At 46.0% G+C, this 22,711-nt stretch overlaps 2 protein-coding genes across 6 annotated transcripts in view; one reads left to right on the top strand and one right to left on the bottom strand.

Moving 5' to 3' along the window:
• LOC147014731 (forkhead box protein N2-like) overlaps positions 1-10,993 on the top strand; it is a 57,599-nt gene extending 46,606 nt beyond the window's left edge. The window contains exons 4-9 of one of the 5 annotated variants that reach the window (XR_015050882.1): positions 1,061-1,134; positions 1,325-1,384; positions 1,689-1,809; positions 1,925-4,208; positions 4,416-4,529; positions 5,127-10,993. Coding sequence is in view for 2 of the 5 variants with exons in the window: in XM_085852914.1 (XP_085709040.1) it covers positions 1,061-1,134; positions 1,325-1,384; positions 1,689-1,809; positions 1,925-2,540 (871 nt within the window). In the remaining 3 variants the exon portion in view is untranslated. Of the gene's footprint in view, positions 1-1,060; positions 1,135-1,324; positions 1,385-1,688; positions 1,810-1,924; positions 4,919-5,126 lie in introns of those variants that run through there. The other 4 variants (XR_015050880.1, XR_015050881.1, XM_085852914.1 and 1 more) reach the window with 4 other exon arrangements.
• An 866-nt stretch (positions 10,994-11,859) lies between these two features.
• On the bottom strand, positions 11,860-15,029 carry TMEM223 (transmembrane protein 223). The gene is made up of 2 exons (XM_085852916.1): positions 14,290-15,029; positions 11,860-12,328 (listed from the first exon to the last, which is right to left on the bottom strand). Exons 1-2 carry the CDS (start codon positions 14,717-14,719, stop codon positions 12,036-12,038), a joined length of 723 nt encoding a protein of 240 aa, XP_085709042.1. The 5' UTR covers positions 14,720-15,029; the 3' UTR covers positions 11,860-12,035.
• Between the last annotated feature and the right edge of the window lie 7,682 nt (positions 15,030-22,711).

The raw sequence follows: 22,711 nt of genomic DNA, 5'->3' as shown, positions 1-22,711 counted from the left end.
TTGCTGGGGCTCTCAAGCCTGGAGTCTCCACTGGCCTTCTACAAGGAGCGACCCTGGATCCATTATTCACCATCCAAGCTCCCACGGACCCCACACGTGCAGTCGCGGGCCAAGCCGCACAAACGCGGTCAGGTACCCCGACAGAACTCTGACCCCCAGCTCGACTATCCCCTTGGCTGCGAGGGTCGAATAAAGACCAATTGGGTCCTTTTTCTTTTGGGTGTGTGTCTGTATGTGGCGCTGTCCTATAAGTAAAACTGTTTAAGTGTTTATGATCATTGTAAATATTTGCCTGCATATTCGGATAACTGCTCTGTCTCCCTCCCGATTATTTTAAAATAAACCCCTGTGTTAAATGATCCAGTTCGTTGTTCATGTTTTCTTTCATTGGCCTAGCAAGGTGCGTATTGAGAAATAGTAAAGCCGTTCGGGCCGGTAAATTGTTCATTTGGACCGACGGATCTTGGTAATCCTCGCTTGGTTTACACCCGGATCGGGCTCGGTAAACGGTCCGTTCCGCCCGAGGTCCGTCGAGGGTGTGGTTTTCCCCGGTAGTTGGACGACGTGGGTACTTAGGTATATTGAAATTAGGCAATTAACCCTACCCCACACCGTCAAAATATTGGCGACCACGGTCTGCGAAGGGACCCGTGAACTCTCGGACTTATCCGAGAGTCACGACCTAAATTCCAGGTGTTCGATGGGAGACGACTCTACTGCTCCACCTCGTGGTCGTTTATCGCCGTCGAACCCCGGTCCACAACAATATTACGGACGACTTACCTCTGATAGATCCCTAATACAGGAGTAAATCTAACCAACTCGAGCACACGGTCCATACTATTCTTAGCACAATCTATCTATGGATCACCCCCTCCCCACCCCACTTCCACATTACAGTATGTTTTGAAAAATAAACAGATGGCATTTGTTGAACTGTTGTATCTCGTTCTGAGAACTGTATGAACAGCCCATGTGCGTCATCAAGGTATAATTGACGATAAAGACTGTGATGTAGACCTTATAACTTTTTTTTTTTTTTTACCTTCTCTGTCTGTAGGGCACATGTGTTACAGGACTCTTCTACTTTGCAAGGCAAGTGGACCGTGACAACAAAATTGGTGGGAGTGAGAGGTGGGCGTAGGAGATGGAGGGGGTTGTGGTTGCATTGAATATCTGAACTTTATGGAAATGATTTGGCCGTGAGAGAGCGAATGCACCTGCCTGCTGCGTTTACACCTGACAGCACGAGATCTCATGTACAAACACAGGCGCGATCTACTGAGTGACCAGTTTGGACCATTTGGGTGATTTTTCTTTGCAGATTCTGCCATGGATGCAGCTGCTGCAATGATGTTGTTGAAATGTCCACGAGAACGCAAAGGTAAGAGTTCGACGAACAAACGTTATAATGGTAGTTGTTTATTTATTTTTGTAGTCGGAAATTTGTGTAAAGCCCACCTCCAGTACATATTGTACTCTGAGCGATTATCTCTGACAAGTCCTGTCTAACGATGCGCGGAGTTAGTTTTTGTCTGCGAGAGCTGCTGCTCTGGGATAAATGTCGGAGCGTACGTCAGTAGGTGTATAAATTGGCAATTCAAAGAAAAAATGGCACAGGTACAGTTTTGTAATATTACGGGTTGGTGTTTTTCGACGCATGCCGTTCTGATTGTATCTGTTTACAGTATCAGATGACAACCAGATGGACGTGCCCCTTGAGAGCGCAGGGACTTGTAAGCACAGAGCACGCATTGGCTTCCTGCCTGGCCTGTCAGAATGTACCGGTGGTCTGATCGTCGAGAACGGGTAGGTCAAGCATCCCGCAATCATGATACTCAGGCTACTCGCAAATGATGATCATGATGTGTATACTTTGATAATATGGACTCTTTAACCTTGAAACTGTTGTCTTCCCATAAAGGCACAATCTTCCTTATGCTCCAAGCCCAGACCACAACTACAGTGTCCCCGCGGCACCCTCCCCGCAATCATCCTCCTCTTCCTCCATCGATGAGGAGTGCTGCAGTTTCCATAGCAACGGTTGTCCGAGCAACGACCGTGAAGCCCAGAAGCAGGTGCCGACCCCGCTGGGTGGCGCTCTTAAGAACGGGAGAACGATACACCGACTGCTCGCAAGGAGGATGCGGATGAGAGCGAGAAAGCGCTTCTGTCACTTTCTGGCTCTTGGAACGACCCAGCCGGCCATTGATCGACATGCGGGACGGATCGGAGGGACCTGGGACGATTCCGTGAAGGATAGACGCCAGCCGAGGAGAAGGTGGAAATATTGGAAGAGTCCAAAAAGAACCACCCAGATGGTGAACTATCGTCATGGAGCAGGCAAAAGGAACGAGGTCTCCGAGGTCGTCGATCGAGAACTGCAAGAAGCCGCGGGTTCTTTGCTCAATCTCGCCGGTCTGCTTGTACAACCAGCAAATGGTTCAGAGGTTCGAGAGAATGCTTGGAGACGTGAGACAGACATTTGCGGCACTCATGGTGCGCTTCGAAGATGCAGATTGAAAGGAGGGTTCAACTGATGTGTGTAGATCTACAAGTGAAACCATCCAGATCTACAAGTGTGTGAGCTGAAAACACCTAAGTGCTGCTGACATTGAACAAAACAGGAGATGAATCACAATGTATGCAACCAGCGCATTGCTTGCAATACACCCCCTGATATGTAATAATATGCATGTTTCTATGGATATATGTGTATATATATATATACATATATAACCCAAAACAATATGATGATATGCTGTTTGGAAAAACCTTTATATTGGTTTACAGAAACAGTTATGACTCTTGAATTGGCATGTTATAACACTTACCTCTACAAGTCCAAAGGGCCATCATATGATATAAATTAATTGGCCAAAAAATAAGAAACTTCCTAATATTTAGGACCATCCATTGGGACCATACTCTGTGCAAAGCGTTGGTGCTGCCTAAGCAGTTTCCTTGGCTATTGGGCACAATCCTGGATGGGTCACCACTCCGACATAGGATACCAGCAAGCTGGCACTCATTTTGCTGACCTCAGAATGACAGGCTGAGTCAACCCCACCTGGTATTTATTCAACAGCAAAGTGGGATTTGACCTCAGGACCACGAGGATCCCAAACCCATCACTATTCATCTGCCAAGCAGGATTTAGAACTCAGGACCCGAGGATCCAAACTAGGATCCCAAACCCACAATTCCAGCCATTAAGCCAACATCAGGCATAATATTGAGGACCATTTAAAAAAAACAAACAAGTATCCTCATGACATTGTGGTATCCAACAATCCATCCTATGGTATATTTAGACTTGTTTACATCTTCATGTCCACGATTAGATTTGTAGAACGGAGTTGTGGGTCGTCTTTGATGTGTTGTTCCATAGACACGCAAATGGCAGTGATAGGGGGTGGTGAAGCGGCACATGGGACTTGCACGTGGAAACATCAATGACCTAAGATGTGCGACTGGTGCGCAGGAGTTACAGAAATACACCACGTACAGGGAGCCATGGTATTCCTCCATCTTTAAACATGTTTCTCCAAATATAGTGAAGCATAATTCCTTGAATCACACGAAAACCTCCTCCATTCCCGACACCTTGAGGTACAGATTGGTCTCAAGTCATCACATTCCACAAAGAAAAACCCGAAGGGTCTTGAGTGGAGGTCATTTGTCAGTATCTTTGTAAAGTTGATCCTTCTGCTTTCCCATAACTCATCCAAGTCCAAGTGCAATCCCTCTGAAGAGGGTAGTTGCTGCTAATGCAGGTTGAGGGGCAATTGATTGCAGTGGGTGGTTTGCCATTGTTTTCCAAATGGGGTGGGGATTGAACCGATAACCAACAGACTACACACTCCAGAAGGTCATACGGTTGAGCCAACCCTGAACCCCCAGCAGTACAATTAATTTTCTCAAACTAATCGGGGCCATATTTATTCTACTTGTTACGTTTGCCAGACTGAATGGAGTCACATTTTAGGTATATAATATGTGGATGGCACCGAAGATCAGGCGTGCATGACGCTGCGTCATGTGATTACATAAACACGCCCATGGGAGGGAGAGAGAGAGAGAGAGAGAGAGAGAGAGAGGGAGAGGGAGAGGGAGAGGGAGAGGGAGACGGAGACGGAGACGGAGACGGAGACGGAGACGGAGACGGAGACGGAGACGGAGACGGAGACGGAGACGTGTGTTGTCAGGTGGAGCCATGCTGTTGCGTCAAACTTCCTCTCTGAAAAGATTGCTTTGTAGCCAAGGGCATCACAGCAGGGTCGGGAAAATTAACCTTGATAGGTGTTAATAAACCTTTGGAAGCAAACTGTATATAGTGCAGTACAGGTGGGACATTAGAATATAATACCTCTGCCAGTGCATGATATAAACTCATTTTTTATTCTTTTTTTTAGGCTGTTTATATAAATAATGTGGAGCTCGACCTGTAGATCCTCGGACCTGTGACGTTGGATGAAAATGGATTTCGCATCTTAACGAGATGTTTCGGGGTCACGAAGTAGTTTACTGTAAGTTGTACACAACCTGTGTGTAAATGAATCATAACTTGATCCTCTTTCTCTGTCCACAGGGTACTGCGGTACGTATTTAGTGGACACTTTGTGCTGCACCCCGCGTTAAAGGATTCATTGATGTCCCATTATATGGGAACCTATGCACAGTTTGGGGTCATGGTGACTTCTTAGCGGATGAAAGAATAAATGAGTGTCCACACCTTTAAAGTGATTTCAAAACGAATGCTGCTTCATGCTGTAAAACCAACTGTCCGCAAAATAACTCCAGACAAGGTTTTGCGCACAGACGTTGCAGTGAAGAATAAAAAAGCCATGTTATTGATTGTCCAAATTGTCTATCTGAGGCGCTTAGGTGTGTATAAATAAATGCAATGAGCAAACGATCAATTTGTCTTGATTAACCTCAATCTATCAACATTGCAAGAGTTCGATTTGCAGACTTTACACGGTGTAAGGTGAAAAAGTACGTCTGATCTGCATGTGCACCTGTAATGTAATTACAATGTATGATGTACACCTGTATAATACACCCACAAACAAACGATGTGGGTCTCAGCCTTTTACCTGACATGAGTCTCGTGTCACACGCAGGTTGCACATGTCGCACGACCAGGTACAAACAATTACAATTGGAGTTACTACGATGTGGGGAAAAGTCATTTGAAGGTTTTGAAGATGATATGGCATGAGCAGGATCATCGACAGGTGCGCATACTCACCTCTGGTGTGTGTGTGTGTGTGTGTGTGTGTGTGTGTGTGTGTGTGTGTGTGTGTGTGTGTGTGTGTGTGTGTGTGTGTGTGTGTGTGTGTGTGTGTGTGTGCGTGTGTGTGTGCGCGCGCGCCGACCCTCGGATGGATGTCAAGCTGAAGGACTCGGCTGCCTGCACTGGTCCTTGGACCTTGGTGGATGATAATTAAGATCGCACGGTGTCCTTCGCGAAGAGTAGGCGAGTTATCGCCCGCACCCTTTTCGAAGTCTTTCACGAGGACGAAGTGAGTTATCGCTCAGAGCTTGAACGAATTACAAGCAAGGTCAGGGGTCAGACCCAAATCACCTCAGTCCAAGGTCAGTCCTTGCCAGCCGGTTCGTGAAAAACTTGGGACAAACACTTTCTCTGACCGACCCCATAAGAGCGTGAGATTAATTGGGGGCTTTGAAGTAAGTTGCAGTTCCCGTCCAGTACAAGTGTGGACCTCAATTACTGATGATTCCTCAAGTGTACTTGGTTCATCTCATGATTAAACTAGGACACTCGGTGGAGTGCATACCTCCACCACACAATGGCTGATCCATGAGAACATCACGGGCACAACACATTTTTGAAATATCATGCTGTACAACACTATATCTGACGTTCTGACGTTGTGTCTGTTCCCCACTGTTTTGTCCCTTCCACTCCCGCCCCTCTTGTCTCATGCCCCCTTGCTGTGATTTGTGTGTTAGCTCTCATACGAGCCTCGACAAGGTATACAAAAAAAAAATCCTTTTTGGCCCTATCTCTCAATGGTGAAGAATCACTTTATAAATCAAATAATTCTTGTATCCAGATCTACACTCAGAACTTCACTAAAAATCGAATCATTTCTTCTTTGTCACACACCCAATCTTCCCACCAAATTTCATCCAGATCCATCCACAACTTTTTGAGATATCCTGCACACAAACAAACAAGGAGTCATAGACTGGTACTTACGAAATCGTCAACGTGACCTCTGACCTTGTCTAATAAAAGCTGTCTCGAGAGAAGGTAGCGACGCAAACCAGAAGTTTCTACGATGATTCTGTATCAAACTATCAAAAATCGAATGTTTTGGATGTTTGACCTCACTGTGACCTTGACCTTTGACCGATTTTGACCAAAATCTAATCAGCACTAGCCATCACCCTCCTGAATCACGTGGTGTAATTTGACATTGGCAGCTTCTTCTATTCTCGAGTTATCTGTACCAAACCATCAAAAATCGAATATTTGACCTCACTGTGACCTTGACTTTTGACCGATTTTGACAAAAATCTAATCAGCACTTGCCATCACCCTCCTGAATCACGTGGTGTAATTTGACATTGGTAGCTTCTTCCGTTCTCGAGTTATCGTGCCTACAAACAAACAAACACAAAACAAACAAACTCACAAACGAACAAACATCCAAACAAGCAGTCATAGACTGGTACTTCCGAAATTGTCAACTTGATCTCTGATCTTGTCTAATAAAAGCTGTCTCTCGAGAAGGTAGCGACGCAAACCAGAAGTTTCTACGATGATTCTGTATCAAACCATCAAAAATCGTAACGTCGACCGAAGCAAAAGTCTCCATTTCTCCACGCAATTATTTAATATTATTTTATCAAAGTCACAAAACCGAAATATTCGGCCATCCACCAACAATCTTTACATAATCCGACGGCTTAGCGAGTCAGGCATGCGACGATAACCTTTATTGGGATAAAAAAATGACTTTTAAACACCATCTTTATTGAAAACACCATCAGCGCACACGCAAAACCTTTACGCAACTCAACGACGCATCTGCTCGAGCGCGCTGCACCACGTGACTAGCCGTGATGCGGCGAGTGAAATATTTTTTATACAATCTTAAAACGTCTCCAAAACATCCGATTTTTACCAGAATTTCGACAACCGAGTGTTAAGCGTCCTAAGCGATCGCAAAAATTGAAGACAAAATTAAAATCAAAGTTAAAACGAACTCGTAACGTCGACCGAAGCAAAAATACTCCATTTCTCCACATGAATTTATGGAATTGTGTTTGACCTCACTGTGACCTTGACCTTTGACCGATTTTGACCAAAATCTAATCAGCGCTAGCCATCACCCTCCTGAATCACGTGGTGTAATTTGACATTGGTAGCTTCTTCCGTTCTCACGTTATCGTGCCTTCAAACAAACACACAAACAAACACAGAGGACGGAAGTCATCAATATACTTACGAAATCTAGTAACAAACAGACAGACAGGGGTGAAAACATAACCTCCTTCAACTTCGGTGGCGGAGGTAAATAAAAAAAACTTCATATTGCTCGTCCAGATCAGTTCGGGATTATTTTACACCAGATAGAGGATGAATTGCAAGTTATTAGCTCCGCCACCGAAGGTGGATGGAGGTTATGTTTTTCACCCCTTTGTCTGTCTGTGTGCAGGATATCTCAAAAAGTTATGGACAGATTCCGACGAATCTTGGACAGGTTGGGTGTGTGACAAGAAAGAAATTATTCGATTGAGGTGAAGATCCAGATCTGGCTACTAGGATTTTCGAAGTGATTCTTCACAATTGAGAGTTAGGGCCAAAAATGATATATTGCATGATATCTCAAAACATTGTGGACGGTGGATGAGTTGCGGAGGTGACAAGAACAAGCCGCTTTGATTTTGGTTCAGGTCCGGATGCAGAGCTGGCCTATCAGTTTACAAAATAATGTAAACTGCTCATCCTGGTGGAGGTGTGTGCTCTACCGAGTGCCATTGTTGTTGTTTTTTTAAAAAAGGTGATTCTTCACCATTGACAGATGGGGCCAAAAACAATGTATAGCATAATATTGTGATGGTCGTCACCCTTGGATAACTCCAGATGACATGACGAGTCTTCAAAGACAAAATTGTCTTCTATACCGTTAACCTCGAGGTGGCTCCCAGTACAAAACCATGTTACTGTTACCAGTGAGGTTACCATTACAAACCGGTATCGTGCCGACAGTTGTGATGGAACTTACCTGAACATCTGAGCGGGATTGTGTCACATACTGCGTTCCCATCTACAGCCCAATTACACCAGACCAATAGATCATCAGCTGTCAGATGCCACCTTTGAGACAAGCAGGAAATGTCAAGACACAAATGCGTTTTATACGCGTCATCAAATTTGGCACATATTTACAAAGCAATAACACATTCCCCTTACCCCATACGTGTACATACCTGCCCTCAAATTCCGAACCAATCACTTTACAATATGGTCGGCCTCATCCATCTGAGGGAAAGAGAGGGATGAGGAATGTGTGGCTGAACCCCTCTGCACCCACGGCAGCTCTGTGGAGCAGACGCAACCTCTCTTTTGTGAATGCTGCTGACTTCACACATGGCTTTCAGACTTTCTCCCCTCTCATAGGCAATGTGTGGCACTCAACTGAATCCTTTCATCTCCTCTTCCTGTCAAGGCTGGAGTGCCCCAAGGCAGTGTTCTTGGCACAGTCCTATTCTTAATCTTCACCAATGATCTCTCGGACTATCTGGAAAATCCTTTATCTAGTTGCTGACTCCACACTCATCCTTCAGATAAGGAGGCAGCAGCCTCTTCCCACTCTGCAGACCTTGATAGAATCATGAGCTGATCAAACATTTGGAACATGTCGTTCAATTAAGACAAATCTCACACTGATTCTGTCTCTCCGAAAAGGACCGTTTGGCGAACCCTCCCATTTACTTCCATAACAAACCCCTTGGAATTCAATCTTTCAAACTCCTGGGTTTCACTATCAGCCGTGACCTTTCTTGGGCAACCCGCATTTCAGAGTAGACCTCCAAAGCCAGCCACCATCTGGGAATCCTCCATCGTGCAAAGTACTTCCTTGGCACACCTGAACTCTTATCCACCTTCAAGGCCTTCATACGCAACTTGACGGAATACTGCTTTCCCCTCTGGACTGGTGCCCTGCCTCGAACCTTGCTCAGCTTGACGCCATGGAAACCAAGGCCTTTAAGATTATTGGAATGTTCTGTGATAAAGCTGAGTCGATGTGCCGATCACTTTCCCATTGCAGACAGGTTTGTGGTCTCTCTGCCTTCTACCATCTATTCTCTGGTCTTGCACCATCTGCTCTTTCCATACTCTGTCCCCCCCCCCCCGCTAGGCTTCTGCAGGGTGCACACGGTCCACCCCTTTTCGTGAAACTACCTCAATCCAGGATCAGTGCTCACCTCCACTCATTTGTTCCTCTTCCACCCCCCCCCCCCCACCTGTGGAACCAACTTCCACATTCTCTTCCATCTCATTATTCCCTCCATATTTTCAAGACAGCTGTTCACCACCATCTGAGGTCACACCCAATCCAAAACCATAATTTTTTTTCTACCCCCACTCCTCCACCGAACTCTCCCCAAACCAACCTCTTTCCAACTTTCCTGTTATCCTTCCTGAGATTTTCTTCTGCATCCATCATGTCTTCCCATAGTCCTCATTCTTCCTCGCATCACTTATCTTCAGTCTCACTCTTTGTCCCTCAACCCTGCTGTTGTGTCTTTCCCCCTCTCGTTCTGCTTTTCGTTTCATTATGTTGCATCCTGACCCGTTCTATGTTCTCACTCCTTTGTGAACATCGATTGCATGTACTGTATATTAAAAAAATATCAAACGTGGTGAACCCGAGTTTGAATAAGAGCATTTTGCATCGAGCTGGATGTGAATAAGAGCATCGTGCGTGGACCGGTGTTTCCTAGCATTATCTGTTCTAATAAAGCCAGTGTGTGTGTGTGTGTGTGTGTGTGTGTGTGTGTGTGTGTGTGTGTGTGTGTGTGTGTGTGTGTGTGTGTGTGTGTGTGTGTGTGTGTGTGTGTGTGTGTGTGTGTGTGTGTGTGTGTGTGTGTGCGCGCGCGTGATTGATTGGTATCGACATATGAGGGTTTCAGAATGTGGAATGGAGTCCTCCCAGGGTGGGCTCAAAGCATCCACCTTTATTTCGGTAAGGGGTCACGATTCATGGACAAAGCTGTGAAGTTTTTTGTTCTCAAATTTTTGTGCTGAGGGCTCTCGACAGGATCGTCACCGAGTCCTGGCCCGGACAGCTTCCAACTTTAGTTCGTTTGTTATAATGTTCCCAGGGATGGTTTTTAGCTCACCTGGAAGGTAGTTCTGGGGAGTCCATGGGATGGCGTGTTGTCCGTCTGTCCACAAATACTTGTAACTTCTTTTCAGAAACTACACAAACAATTTCAATGAAATTTGACCACAGCCTTCATCACCAATGATGGCATAAAAAAGGGGGTCTGACCGTCTGAAGGGGTCTACAGAGGGAGTTTATGGGGGGCGGGTAGGGAGAGTGGGTTTCCTCCCAAAAGAGGTATTTGCTTTCTTCAAACACGATACACACAATTCCGATGAAACTTCAGCACAACCTTCATCACCCATGACGTACCAAAGTTTGTTCATGACATTAGAAAAATCTGCTCTATGGGGATTTAAGGGGGGTTGCCCCCAAAAATATGTATTTGCATTCTTCTCCAATACGACACATACAATTCCGATGAAACTTGAACACCAAGTTCTTCCATCACCACCTGTGATGTACCAAAGTTTGTTCATGACATTAAAAAAAATTTGGGGTCCAAAGGGTTTTACGGGGGGGGGTTACCCCCCAAAATATGTATTTGCTTTCTTTTCTGAAGCCACACCCACAATTTGGATGGAAGTTGACCACAACCTTTATCACCTGTGATGTACCAAGGTTTGTTGATGGCATTAAAAAAAAACATCCAAAGGTATTTACTTTCTTCTCCATTATCTATTTTGTGGGTCATCCATGCCTACCAGTGGTTGCCTGATTACCTTTTCCAGCCACTACCACGGGTATTGCCCCTATGTTTAATATCCCTGTGAGGTTCTTTGTCATCATTCCTGTGGGTCCAGCTATCACTGGTACAACTTTGGTATTCTTCAGCTTCCAGGATCTTCTCACTTCGTTCTTGAGATCTTGGTATTTGGTCATTTTTTTATTTCTGCATCATTTTATCCAAAATCACTGGTATTAACACCTCAATTAGCAATGCCTTCTCTTTTTTTTGTACCTAAGTGTGATATCCGGTCGCAACTCTTTGTTTTCGATGTTCAAGCTCTACGGGATCATTAGTTCGTACATGAGCGGTGGGTACTTTCATGTTTTCAGTGATTACTTTTGGTTCATGTTCCCACAAATTTTCTGGAACTGGGACATCAAAGTTTTTGCAGATGTGCCAGCGGATTACTTTACAAACTCTATTGTGTCATTGTGTGTACAGCTGTACTGACACGAGTTTTTTTGTGTGTTCGGTCTTTAAGCATAACATATAATTCTCTTTACTCACCCCACCTTCACCCTTCATCTCTCTCTCTTTTTTTCATGTCCATGTCTCTATCTCTCTCCACATCCCTCCCTTTCACGGTGCAGCAATGCTTGGTGAGGCATAGCTCTCCTTCTCCCTCCTGCCTACTCCCTTTCCTCCCTCCTATCTCAATACCCCTCAGAGAAGCGACGAGTTGTATTTGCGAGTAACAAATAAGTTTGAGGAGGCAGATCTTGCACTGGAGAGTTATCAGATGCAGCACAAGAAACCACATCATGGCAATTATCTTTATTCTGTTTCAGACAATGAAGATTTCAAAAATATTGTTCTTCCTTCAATCTATCCCTTCCAAGAAGCAAGACCGATCCCCTTCCCTCCCACACTTTCCCATCCCTCCTCAATAAAACAACAGTGTGATTGGTAGCTGGAGGGATTGGCATGACAATGATCTAAAGAGTACGGTATGCCCCCACGGTAAAGTTGAAGAGCTGCTGGTTTGAAACCATTCCTTTTTTGTCCAGAAGGAAGAAGAATGGGCGATTCTTCACCTTGACGGGCAACAGGGCTGGCATATCAGCTGCGTTGACCTTGCAGGAAACGTCACGCAGTGGAACCGTGAAGCTGTGTGATATACCGAAAGGAAGATACGTGGAGAAGGTGAGTTGTTCTCCACCTCTTCGCAGCACAAGGCGATTGACAGAACGTAGGGAAAACACCGTGGCACCCATGAGAATCACTGTACCTGAATAAAGAAATACGTTCCACCAATATAATTATTGTTACGGATCTGGAAACCATTTGCATTCAACATACATTCGTCCCAAAAGTCAGTTATGTCGTTAAGTATGTGCGTAGTCAGATCCCTTTCCTTTTGTCCAGTGGGAGAATCAAAGGCGTGCGTTGGGATTTCTTTTTAGTTAGGTTATTAAATCTTTACATCCAACGAACAACCAACAACCATTCCATTCCCCATCACGATCCACTACCCACCCACTGTCTACAAGCACTCTGACTTTCTAAGGCTGGGCAGGGTTTTGCAGCCGTTCCTTGCCGCTTCCACTAACGTTCCTTCCACAAACGTAACTCTTGCACGACGGCCTGTGCAACATTGATACTGTTACTCGTCAAGTATGAACCCGTGTGGAAGACTGACTGCGGTTTCCCGGCAGGGGCCAAGGCCCCACCCCGGAAAGAAGGGCCGAAGGACCTGTCCAATCAGAGGCGGACAGCGAGGTGTGTTCACCAAGGCCCCGCCCTGCCGAGGGAGGTCCATAAATTCCCAAGCACTCTCTGAGGCAGGTGGTCTTTTTGAGGTATTGGAGGGTCCTTTTGAGGTCTTGGAGAGTTTTTGGTGGGCGTCGAGGTGGTGAACATGTCTGCTGGCCCTCTACGAGGAAGGGAAGAGCGACCCTGACCCCCCTCCGTGGACCCCGGCCATTCACCACCTGAGCGAGCTCCACCACGAACCTCGAGTCCCACATGTGTGGCTGGGGATCAAACCAGCGACCATTGTCCGGTGCCGCATCGCGGAGCACCCCTCCCTCTGATGGTCAGGTACCCAAGCGAACTCTGACCCCCGGCTTGTGATCTCTCCATGGCTGCGAGGGTTCAACAAAGAACTCTGGGTTTCTTTTCATTTGTGTGTGAGTCTGCGTGTGGACCCGTCTTTAAGTCGAACTGAATAAGTGTTTTTGGATCATTGTAAATACTTCTTGCATATTCACGTTAAATCTTGCTTTGTGTCTTCATTTACTGGAAATAAAACTTGTTGGAAATGTTCCCAGTTCGTTTCCGTCCCTTCTTGAATTGGTCCAGCATGGTTCGGATCTGAGTTTAGGCGGGGTTTTATCTCCGATACTCTGTTCATTCTAGCCGGCACGGCTTTTGCAGTTTCTGCTCGGCTGCACCTGAACCGGAGTTGGTAGTCGGTGGTTGGAACTCTACCGCAGTCGGTAGAGTGACCCGGTTCGAGCAAGACGTGCCGAGGGCGTGGTTTCCCCGGTAGTCAAAATCGCGTAGTTCATTAGGTAAATTGGTTAACGACAAATCGACCCTATGCTACGTGGTTGAGATATTGGCGTCCACGGTCGGTTATAAGACCCACCGGCTCGCGGAGTTATCCGAGTGACGGCCTACAATTCCGGGGAGTTTGGTGGGAGATAACGAAAACCTCCCCCACCTTGCGGTCGTTCTCGCCACCGACCCCGGGCCCACAACAATATTCACTCTTCACACATTAACATTCAAAGATTATTCGGTCGGGAATTTGTAATCGGTACAAGATGCCGGCGATATCTCACCTACTCTTCGTCAAAGCCACCGTGGGATTTTTAACGTCCAACGAATGTTAACACACAGGACAGCCGGCTCAACGTCCACCTCGGGCTGGTGCTTTGTCCTCGTTCTCGGGAATCGAATGCAGGGCACAGTTCAAAAAGCAAGTACTCTACCTCGCTGCACGTCATCGCATCGCACGACCATCATCAGTCCGTTGCAATTCAAATTTTTATTAATATTGTGTGCAGCTGATGCAGTGCCCCCCCCCCCCCTTTAACCAGGAAGCTGGTACTCATTTTGCCGACCTCCGAAAGATGAAAGGCCGAGTCAACCCACCTGGTGTTAATTCAACGGTAGTGCAAACACCAATCATTTGACAGCACGTACCGTACGTACCACGTACACGGTGCACACACACGTACGTACCAACGCACAGGCAGAAAGCCGTGAAGCCGTAGCGCCTCCCCTTCCCCGTGAGAAAGCGAGCCGTCCAGTCCGCATCGGACATGTCCGCATCGTCCTTGAGACAGGTGAACGCGAAGTGACCCAGGTACACCCAGAAGACGAACTGGCTCGCGGCGAAACATCCGAGGACGAAGAAGCTCGTGCGTTTGTCGTGCTCGAACAGGAGCGTGTCCCGAACAACTCGTGCGTTCACAACGCCGCGCACGTGGCTCCAATTTGGCGGGAAACGGGTCCGCGGGCACGCAGGAGTCGGAGCGCTCACACGGGTCGCCCTGAACCCAAGACCCGAGCGAGGTGGACCTCGGGTCGCGCACCGAGACGCGTCCGTGGACCGCGGGCGGACAAGGAAGGGTGCTGTCCCACGGACCACCTTGAGGTAGTTTGTGATCATCTTTAGGGTGGAAGGATTTTAAGGATTGTTGTCCCAAAACATGTCGCAGTCACCAATCGACCCGTCACTGCTTTTGAAGCCGAGTTTGAACGAACGAACAAACAAGGGGATGCAGACACCGTTTGTATCCTACTTGTTTTGGTTTTATTTGTATGAATCCAACGCAGATCGAAGAAAGCTACGACGTCTCTCTGAGGTAAATGTAATTTTAAAACAACCAACGCGGCGCCAAAAGGAACAAACTCAATATTAATGGGGGGAAAGCATGGAGGTTCGTGGGTGGGCGCACGTCATCCGACGATCGTGACGTCACTTCCGTCCTTTCCTCAAGCACAATGACGCTGCATTTTAGGATTCCACACAGCCATGTCCGCCAAGTATGGAAGGGACGAAGTCGAGCAAACGGTACGAATATGAAAAGCCTGAAAGTGGAAAACGAATGGCGAGGACTGTTGGCAACTACTTCGTCATGGCCGACGCGCACTGGCCGAACTCATCAAGCCAAAATGATAGTAATTCTTCTTCTTCTTTCGGCTGGTCCCGTTAGGAGTCGCCACAGCGGATCATCCGTATGATCCGTATAGTGATTTGGCACATGTTTTACGCCGGATGCCCTTCCTGACGCAACCCTGGTCGCCTCATACAACACAGGGATATGATACACCTATTTTAACCGGGGTATACACCGGCCCAGTACACTGGTACTCACTTTGCCGACCTCGGAAGGATGACAGGCTGAGTCAACCCCCTGGTGTATTAATTCAGTGGCCCAACGGGGCTTGAACTCAGGACCTTTTGGATCCCAAGCCGCTGCCCGAACCACTGCGCCAACACCAGGCTATCCAATATGATAGTAATTCTGAGGAGAAAAATAATTAGCGAGAACATTTGAATATGCTGATGTTGTAAATGTCGACTCTCAAAGTGGAACCAAACAATTTGTATCCAGATCAATACGATATGTGACACCTCCCTTTTTTTTTTCTTTAAAAAAAAAATTACATTCATGTTATTAGTATTACTAGTACGTGTCCGTACGTGCAAAAAAAAGGGGGGGAAAAAAGAATTGTGACGTCATAGCACCGTGTCCTGTCATTGGTTTGGTAAATAAATGGCCATAACTTGGGAACCACTCGTCCGATTAATATCAAACCTTGAAAAGGAACATACTCAGGTCCCCAGCAATATTCCTGGCAAGTTTCAATTAGATCGGACCAGTGGTTGTCGAGAAACAGCGGTCACAGACAGACAGACACACAGACAGACAGACACACAGACAGACAGACAGACACACAGAGATTGCTGGAATTATAGATAGACTATTTAAACAACCAAGTCACTCTGAACAGATCAGCATAAACTATTTAAAACAGATGGTGACTGTAATAGTGTTGGTGAAGTTTGTGTCGTCATTAGGTAGACTGCCTTCTGACACAAAGTGATGACTGTGCCTCACATAGACTTCCTGCACCAAGGTATCACTGACCACAATTCACAAATCCAGTCTATTAGGGGGTTGAACACGTCACCAAAATCGTGTGGTGCGAAAAGCTTGAGGTGAAGTCGCCGTTATTGTTGGGATGTGCTGAAGTGGGAGAAGCTGGTGAAGTGGTGAAGGCCCAATCCGCTCCCCCGGTTGGGGAAGACCCAGGCTCCAAACTTGAACCTACTGGCAACGATTCAAAGTCAGGGACAACAACAGGAGCAGGCTCTGCTGTTTTTAGCAGAGGACGTCTGTTTCTACCCAAAACATGACATGTTGCTGACTGGTCTATGACCTGGGACTTGCATGACTCGCAGTTACCGTGGCTCGATTCCACACCCCATTTTCCTTGATGCGAATTCCATAATTTACTTCTAGTTTGCCCAAGGGCTTGGCACTGCGATCATAATAGTGCTGTTGTGGGCCGGGGGTCGGTGGCGAGAACGACCACGAGGTCGGGAAAGCTTGCGTTGTCTCCCACCAAACTCCCTGGAATTGTAGGCCATCGCTCCGGATAATTCCGTGACGTGCGGGTCACTGAACTGACCGTGGTCGCCAATATTTCAACCGCGTGGCTTAGGGTTATTTTGTCGAGATCCAATCTACCTAAGTAACCATGCGGTCTCAGCTACCGGGGATGCACGCCCTCGGAATGCATGGCCGAACCGGATTCACTCTACCGGCAGCGGTAAAATTACACCTACGGACCACCACTCTGCCACCCACATTTCTAGCTCGGATGCAATTGAGCGGGCCTGCCCAGGACGTCCCGGCTACAATTGTCCGATCACCGGGGATAAAACCCCGCCTAAACTCAGATCCAAACCATGCTGGACCAATACAAGAAGGGATGGAAACGGACTGGGAACATTTCTGTGATGATTTATTTTCAGTAACTGAAGACACAAAGCAAGACTTAACGCGAATATGCAAGCAAGGAACATTTACAATGATCCAAAAACACTTATTCAGTTCTACTTAAAGACGGGCCCACACGCAGACACACACACAAATGAAAACTAGAACGGGCACTCGTAGAGCGCATACCTTCGCCGCAGCCACTAGTTTGAACATGGCATGAGAGTGAAATGAGGAACTAAAATTCCACTAAATCTGCTTGGGAATTTCGCAAATTTAAAGTCCATTATCCGGATTTTGTGAAAGGATTTTGTTATTAGAACTATTACGATTATGACAACTTTCGGTGATTCGTTGTCCCGAGTGCCGAACTCTGTAGCATGTAGTGTCGGATTCGGTCGAATGTCACTGACCATGCAGACACGACCTGGATCAAGTAGATCATGTTTTCAAATCCGAGCGAGGACAAAAACGTCATTTTAATTGGCGTCTAATTAAACAAGAAAGTAAAACTCCTTTTACTAAACCATGAGCGAAGCTATGTGCATATCAAATTATACCAAGTCTCCTTAATGAAAATTTGTTGTATTTTACTTAGTAACTAAGTTTGGTAGGGCCCTTATGGCCCTTGTTGCATCAACAGACACACAGTTTAGAGACAGAGATATATTCTAGTTATTACCTTTGTATTAAGTTGTCCACAATGCATCTCAATACAAATATACATTTCGTGACTCCCATGACCTTTGACCCACAACCGCTACCTAGGGTGACAATAATACTATACCTTGTGTCATTTCAGAAGATGGGGAATTGAACACTGAACAATTTGGAGTTAATGTGATGTAAATCGGAAACATATTAACCGTTTTCATCATGAAAAAAACGATGTTGACCTTTTTGTGACCTTGACCTTTGATCCGATCGCTCCCAAAATCTAATGGATTTGTCCTTTCATGATGCCAAACAAATCCAAAACAATTAAAGCCTCACTGCGTTTTGTTTTTTTGCGTTAAGTTGTCCACAACGCTTTCCGATATAAATGTGAATTTGTGTGACCCCCTTGACCTTTGACCCCCAACCGCTGCCTTGGGTGACAAAAGTACGATACCATGTGTCATATTAGAGGATGGGGAATTTAATTTTGAACATTTTGGAGTTAATTTGCTGTAAATCAAAACAAAATTGACAATTTAATCGCGAAAAAACGATTTTGACCTTTTTTTGACCTTGACCTTAACCTTTGATCCGATCGCTCCCAAAATCTAATCGATTTGTCCTCCCGTGATGCCAAACACATCCACAAAATTTCATGACAATCTGCGAAGTGGTTTTTGTGTAATGTTGTCCACAACGCTTCCCAATCAAAAACTCCATTTTGGTGACCCCCTTGACCTCTGACTTCCACAGACTAACTAGGGTTGCAAAGACTATACCATACGCTATATCAGTGGATCGGGATTTGAATACTGAACATTTTGGACTTAATTGATGTAAATCAGAACAAAATTGACACTTTAATCGCAAAAAAACGATTTTGACCTTTTTGTGACCTTGACCTTGACCTTTGATCCGATCGCTCCCAAAATCTAATCGATTTGTCCTCCCGTGATGCCAAACACATCCACAAAATTTCATGACAATCTGCAAAGTGGTTTTTGTGTAATGTTGTCCACAACGCTTCCCAATCAAAAACTCCATTTTGGTGACCCCCTTGACCTCTGACTTCCACAGACTAACTAGGGTTGCAAACACTATACCATACGCTATATCAGTGGATCGGGATTTGAATACTGAACATTTTGGACTTAATTGATGTAAATTAGAACAAAATTGACACTTTAATCGCAAAAAAACGATTTTGACCTTTTTGTGACCTTGACCTTGACCTTTGATCCGATTGCTCCCAAAATCTAATCGATTTGTCCTCTCATGATGTCAAACAAGTCCACAAAATTTCATGACAATCTGCTAAGTAGTTTTTGCGTAATGTTGTCCACGACGCTGCCCAATGAAAAATGCTTTGTGGTGACCCCCTTGACCTTTGACCCCCAACCGCTACCTAGGATAATTAGGCCACACTTTCATGTGGCATAGCCTAGAATGTAGAATTGAGTAATGAACATTTTGGTGTTGGTTTTATCTCGTTCGGATAAAAATTGACCGCGTTATGACGAAAAAACGATTCTGACCTTTTCGTGACCGTGACCTTGACCTTTAATCCGATCGCTCCCAAAAGCTTCGCCTGGCGTCCTTGAGTAACTGCACATCATCTCTGAAAATTTCATGCAAATCGGTCCAGCAGTTTTTGCGCAATGTTGTCCGCACACATATTTACCAATAAATAAATACACAGGGGTCAATACAATACGTTCGTCAAACGAAGTTTGCGAAGGTAATAAACCCAAGGTTCTTTATTGGACCCTCGCAGCCGAGGAGAGAGACAAGCTGGGGGTCAGAGTTCGGATGGGTACCTGGCCGTCGGAGAAAGGGGGTACTCTGTGCTGTGGCGCCTGACAATGGTCGCTGGTTTGGTCCGCAGTCGCGAGTGTGGGACTCGAGGTTTGTGGCGGAGCTTGGGTGGTGAATGACCGGGGTTCACGGAGAGGGGGGGGGGGTCGGGGTCGCTCTTTCCTTCCTTGTAGAGGGCCAGCAGAGACACGTTCACCGCCTCGACGACCTTCTGCTCAACCCTCGAGACAGCCCTCACAACAACCACTGTTACCACCCCTTCCTAATAACCTTCGTAACAGCAAAAACCCTTTCGTGACAGCAAAAACCCACCAAAAACTCTGCTCTCAGAGAGTGCTGACCTCCCTCAACCTTTATCAACCTCAACCATTTATCGACCTCCTCAACGGGGAGGGGCCCTTGGTGAAACACACCTCGCTGTCCACCTTTGATTGGACAGGGTCCCATGGCATACCTCTCCGGGGCGGAGCCTCGGCCCCTGCCGGGAAACCCCAGCCACTCTTCCACTTGGGTTCATACTTGACGAGTAACAGTATCAACGTTGCAAAAAGTCGTTGTGAAAGAGTTACAACGTCTGTGGAAGCCGGGAAACCGGAACCGCGAGATCTTGCCTTGGCATGTCAGGGTGCGAGAAGGCAGCTGGTTGGTGGTGGATTGTGATGGGCTCGAGGGGTCATGCAGATGGGATGGTTGTTAGATGGCTTGTTAGATGTAACAACCGAACTAAAAGATATCGCAACACACGCCTTTGATTCTCCCACTAGACAAAAGGAAGGGGCCTGTCTCACATGTACTTAACGGAATAACTGACTCTTGGGACATCTGTATGTTGAATGCAAATGGTATCCAGATCCGTAACAATACTTTTGTTTTTCCTGCAGTTTTAATAGTTCTGTTCTGACACCCGTCACCACTTTAGGTTGCAACAGATGCGCAGCTGTAGGTGATCTCGAATTTAGCCTTCTACTGTTCAGAATCTGACGAGGAGAGTATTTCAGGCCAGTGATTGGAGTGTTACGGTACTCCAAAAATGCAATATACGGATCGTCTGCTTTCCTCAGCAACTGCTTAATGGTCCCAATGGTCCTTTCACTCATGCCATGAGACTGAGGGTATCGGGGACTCGAAGTCACAATTCTAAATCCCCACGCTTTGGTGAACTGTTGTAGCTCCCAACCAGCAAACGGCGTGTTATCTGCTATCAATTCCTCTGGAATACCATTTCGCGCAAACAGAGATTTTAAGTAAGTGACGACAGTACTCCCAGTTTTATCTTTCAGCAGACATATTTCGGGAAATTTGGAAAAATAATCCACAACACAAAGGTAATTTTGGCCCCGAAACTCAAACAGATCTGCACCCAACTTTTGTCATGGACGCTCTGGAACTTCATGAGGCATGAGAGGCTCTTTTTGATTGCTCCTACGATATTGGGCACATTTACTACAACAGGCCACATTGTCTTCAATGTCCTTTGAGATTCCAGGCCAGTAAACTATTTCTCGTGCCCGTGCCTTGGTCCTGTCTATTCCAAGGTGACTCTCATGGAGCTTAGTAAGGACTTCCATTCTCATTGTGACCGAAATGATGAGTTTGTCACCCAGGAACAATAGTCACTCAGTCTCATGAATTTGATCCCTCATGGTCCAGTAACGGCGAACTACCTCGGGTACATGTCGTTTTGAGGTGGGCCAACCGTATTTTGCAAGTCTCTGAAGCTCCACAAGACGGTCATCCTCTGATCTGGAATACTGCATTTCCAATAACTTTCCTTTAGTGATGGGAAGAGTTTTGATGAAATTATGTACCATGACTTCCATGTCCACCACAAGGCCCTTGTCAATGGAATCATCCTGAATGTAGGCACGTGACAATGCATCAGAAGCACCCAGGCCCGCTTTTGAAGTGTCGGCTTGTATCACAACGGTAGACTGGACATCGAAGAACTTCAATGTGGGTGCGGTGATCAAAGCTTGTTTCACATCTTGATATATGCATCGTCCTGCTCCTTGCACCGATGCCACTCACTGTCTATATTCAGTGTTAGTATTAGTGGGGCAGTACGCCCAGATAGGTTGGCAATAAATTGGCCCAAATAATTCACCGTTCCTGAGAATCATTGCAAGTCTTGCTTGTTCTCAGGCTTAGGGTATTCGGTAATTGCTTTCACTTTTTCTGGGTCTGGCTTCAGGCCCCCGGCAGACCCCACATTTCCCACATAGTTCACCTCACTCACGCGAAATTGAAACTTATTTATGTTAAACTTAACATTGTTCTTTCTCGCACGCTGTAGCACTTGCTCCAGAATGCGATCCTGGTTCGGCAGGTCATCAAAAACACACTTCAACTCCATCTATGTCACCAAACAATTGGTCATTTTTCTTTTGAAAGATTTCCAGGGCAGAGCAGATCCCAAAAGGACACCTATGGAATCTGTATCGGCCGAATGGAGTGTTTAATGTGCACAACAATGAACTTTCATCATCCAACTTGATCTGCCAAAAGCCATCTTTCTCATCCAAAATGGAAAATACACATTTACCACTTAGTCTGGAAGCCACGTCCTTGGCTATAGGTATTCTGTCGTTTTCATGTTTAACTGCTTTGTTCAAGTCTTTCGGATCTAAACAGAGACGCAGGGAACCATTGTTATTGTCAACAATCACCAGACTGTTAACCCAGTCTGTAGGTTTATCCACCTTGGATACAATTCCCTCATTCTCCAGATTATTCAAGGTGTGTTTGAGTTTATCATGCAGGTTGAGTGGTACTCTTCTTGGTGGGTGTATTACTGGAGTATCACCAGCTTTCAATTCAATATGGTACTTACCCAGCATTTCTCCGAGCCCCTCAAACACATCATGAAATTCCTGCAACCATTTATCCTTGTCCAGACAGGTCTCAGTTACATTGTGAATTTTCCCAACAAGGTCCAACTGTGTGCACGCCTTTAATCCAAGAATGGATGGAGATGACACATTTGTGACATCAAACTCCAAGCTGTGTGTGACGTCATTGATTGAGCAATCAAGTAGGACCTTGCCTTCCGGTGACACCTTGTGATTGCCATAGGAGGACAACACCACATTTGTTTGTTGAAGGTTCTTCTGTGCCGGAAGTTGTCGAAAAATACTCCCGAGGCAGCACATTGGCCTCTGCACCAGCATCGACCTTGAAAT

Source organism: Eptatretus burgeri, chromosome 13, assembly GCF_056783735.1.
Source record: "Eptatretus burgeri isolate ZD-2024b chromosome 13, Ebu_testis_v1, whole genome shotgun sequence".
NCBI lineage: Eukaryota > Metazoa > Chordata > Myxini > Myxiniformes > Myxinidae > Eptatretus > Eptatretus burgeri.
Note: the sequence above shows the minus strand (reverse complement) of the source record. Positions and strands in the feature narration are given on the sequence as shown.

What these genes read in the sequence shown, in the direction of transcription:
- TMEM223 (XM_085852916.1), bottom strand. Translation starts at nt 14,719, where the DNA reads ATGATCACAAACTACCTCAAGGTGGTCCGTGGGACAGCACCCTTCCTT. An exon ending in GGCTTTCTGCCTGTGCGTTG is followed by an intron (nt 12,329 to 14,289) that starts GTACGTACGTGT and finishes TTCTTTATTCAG; the next exon opens with GTACAGTGATTCTCATGGGT.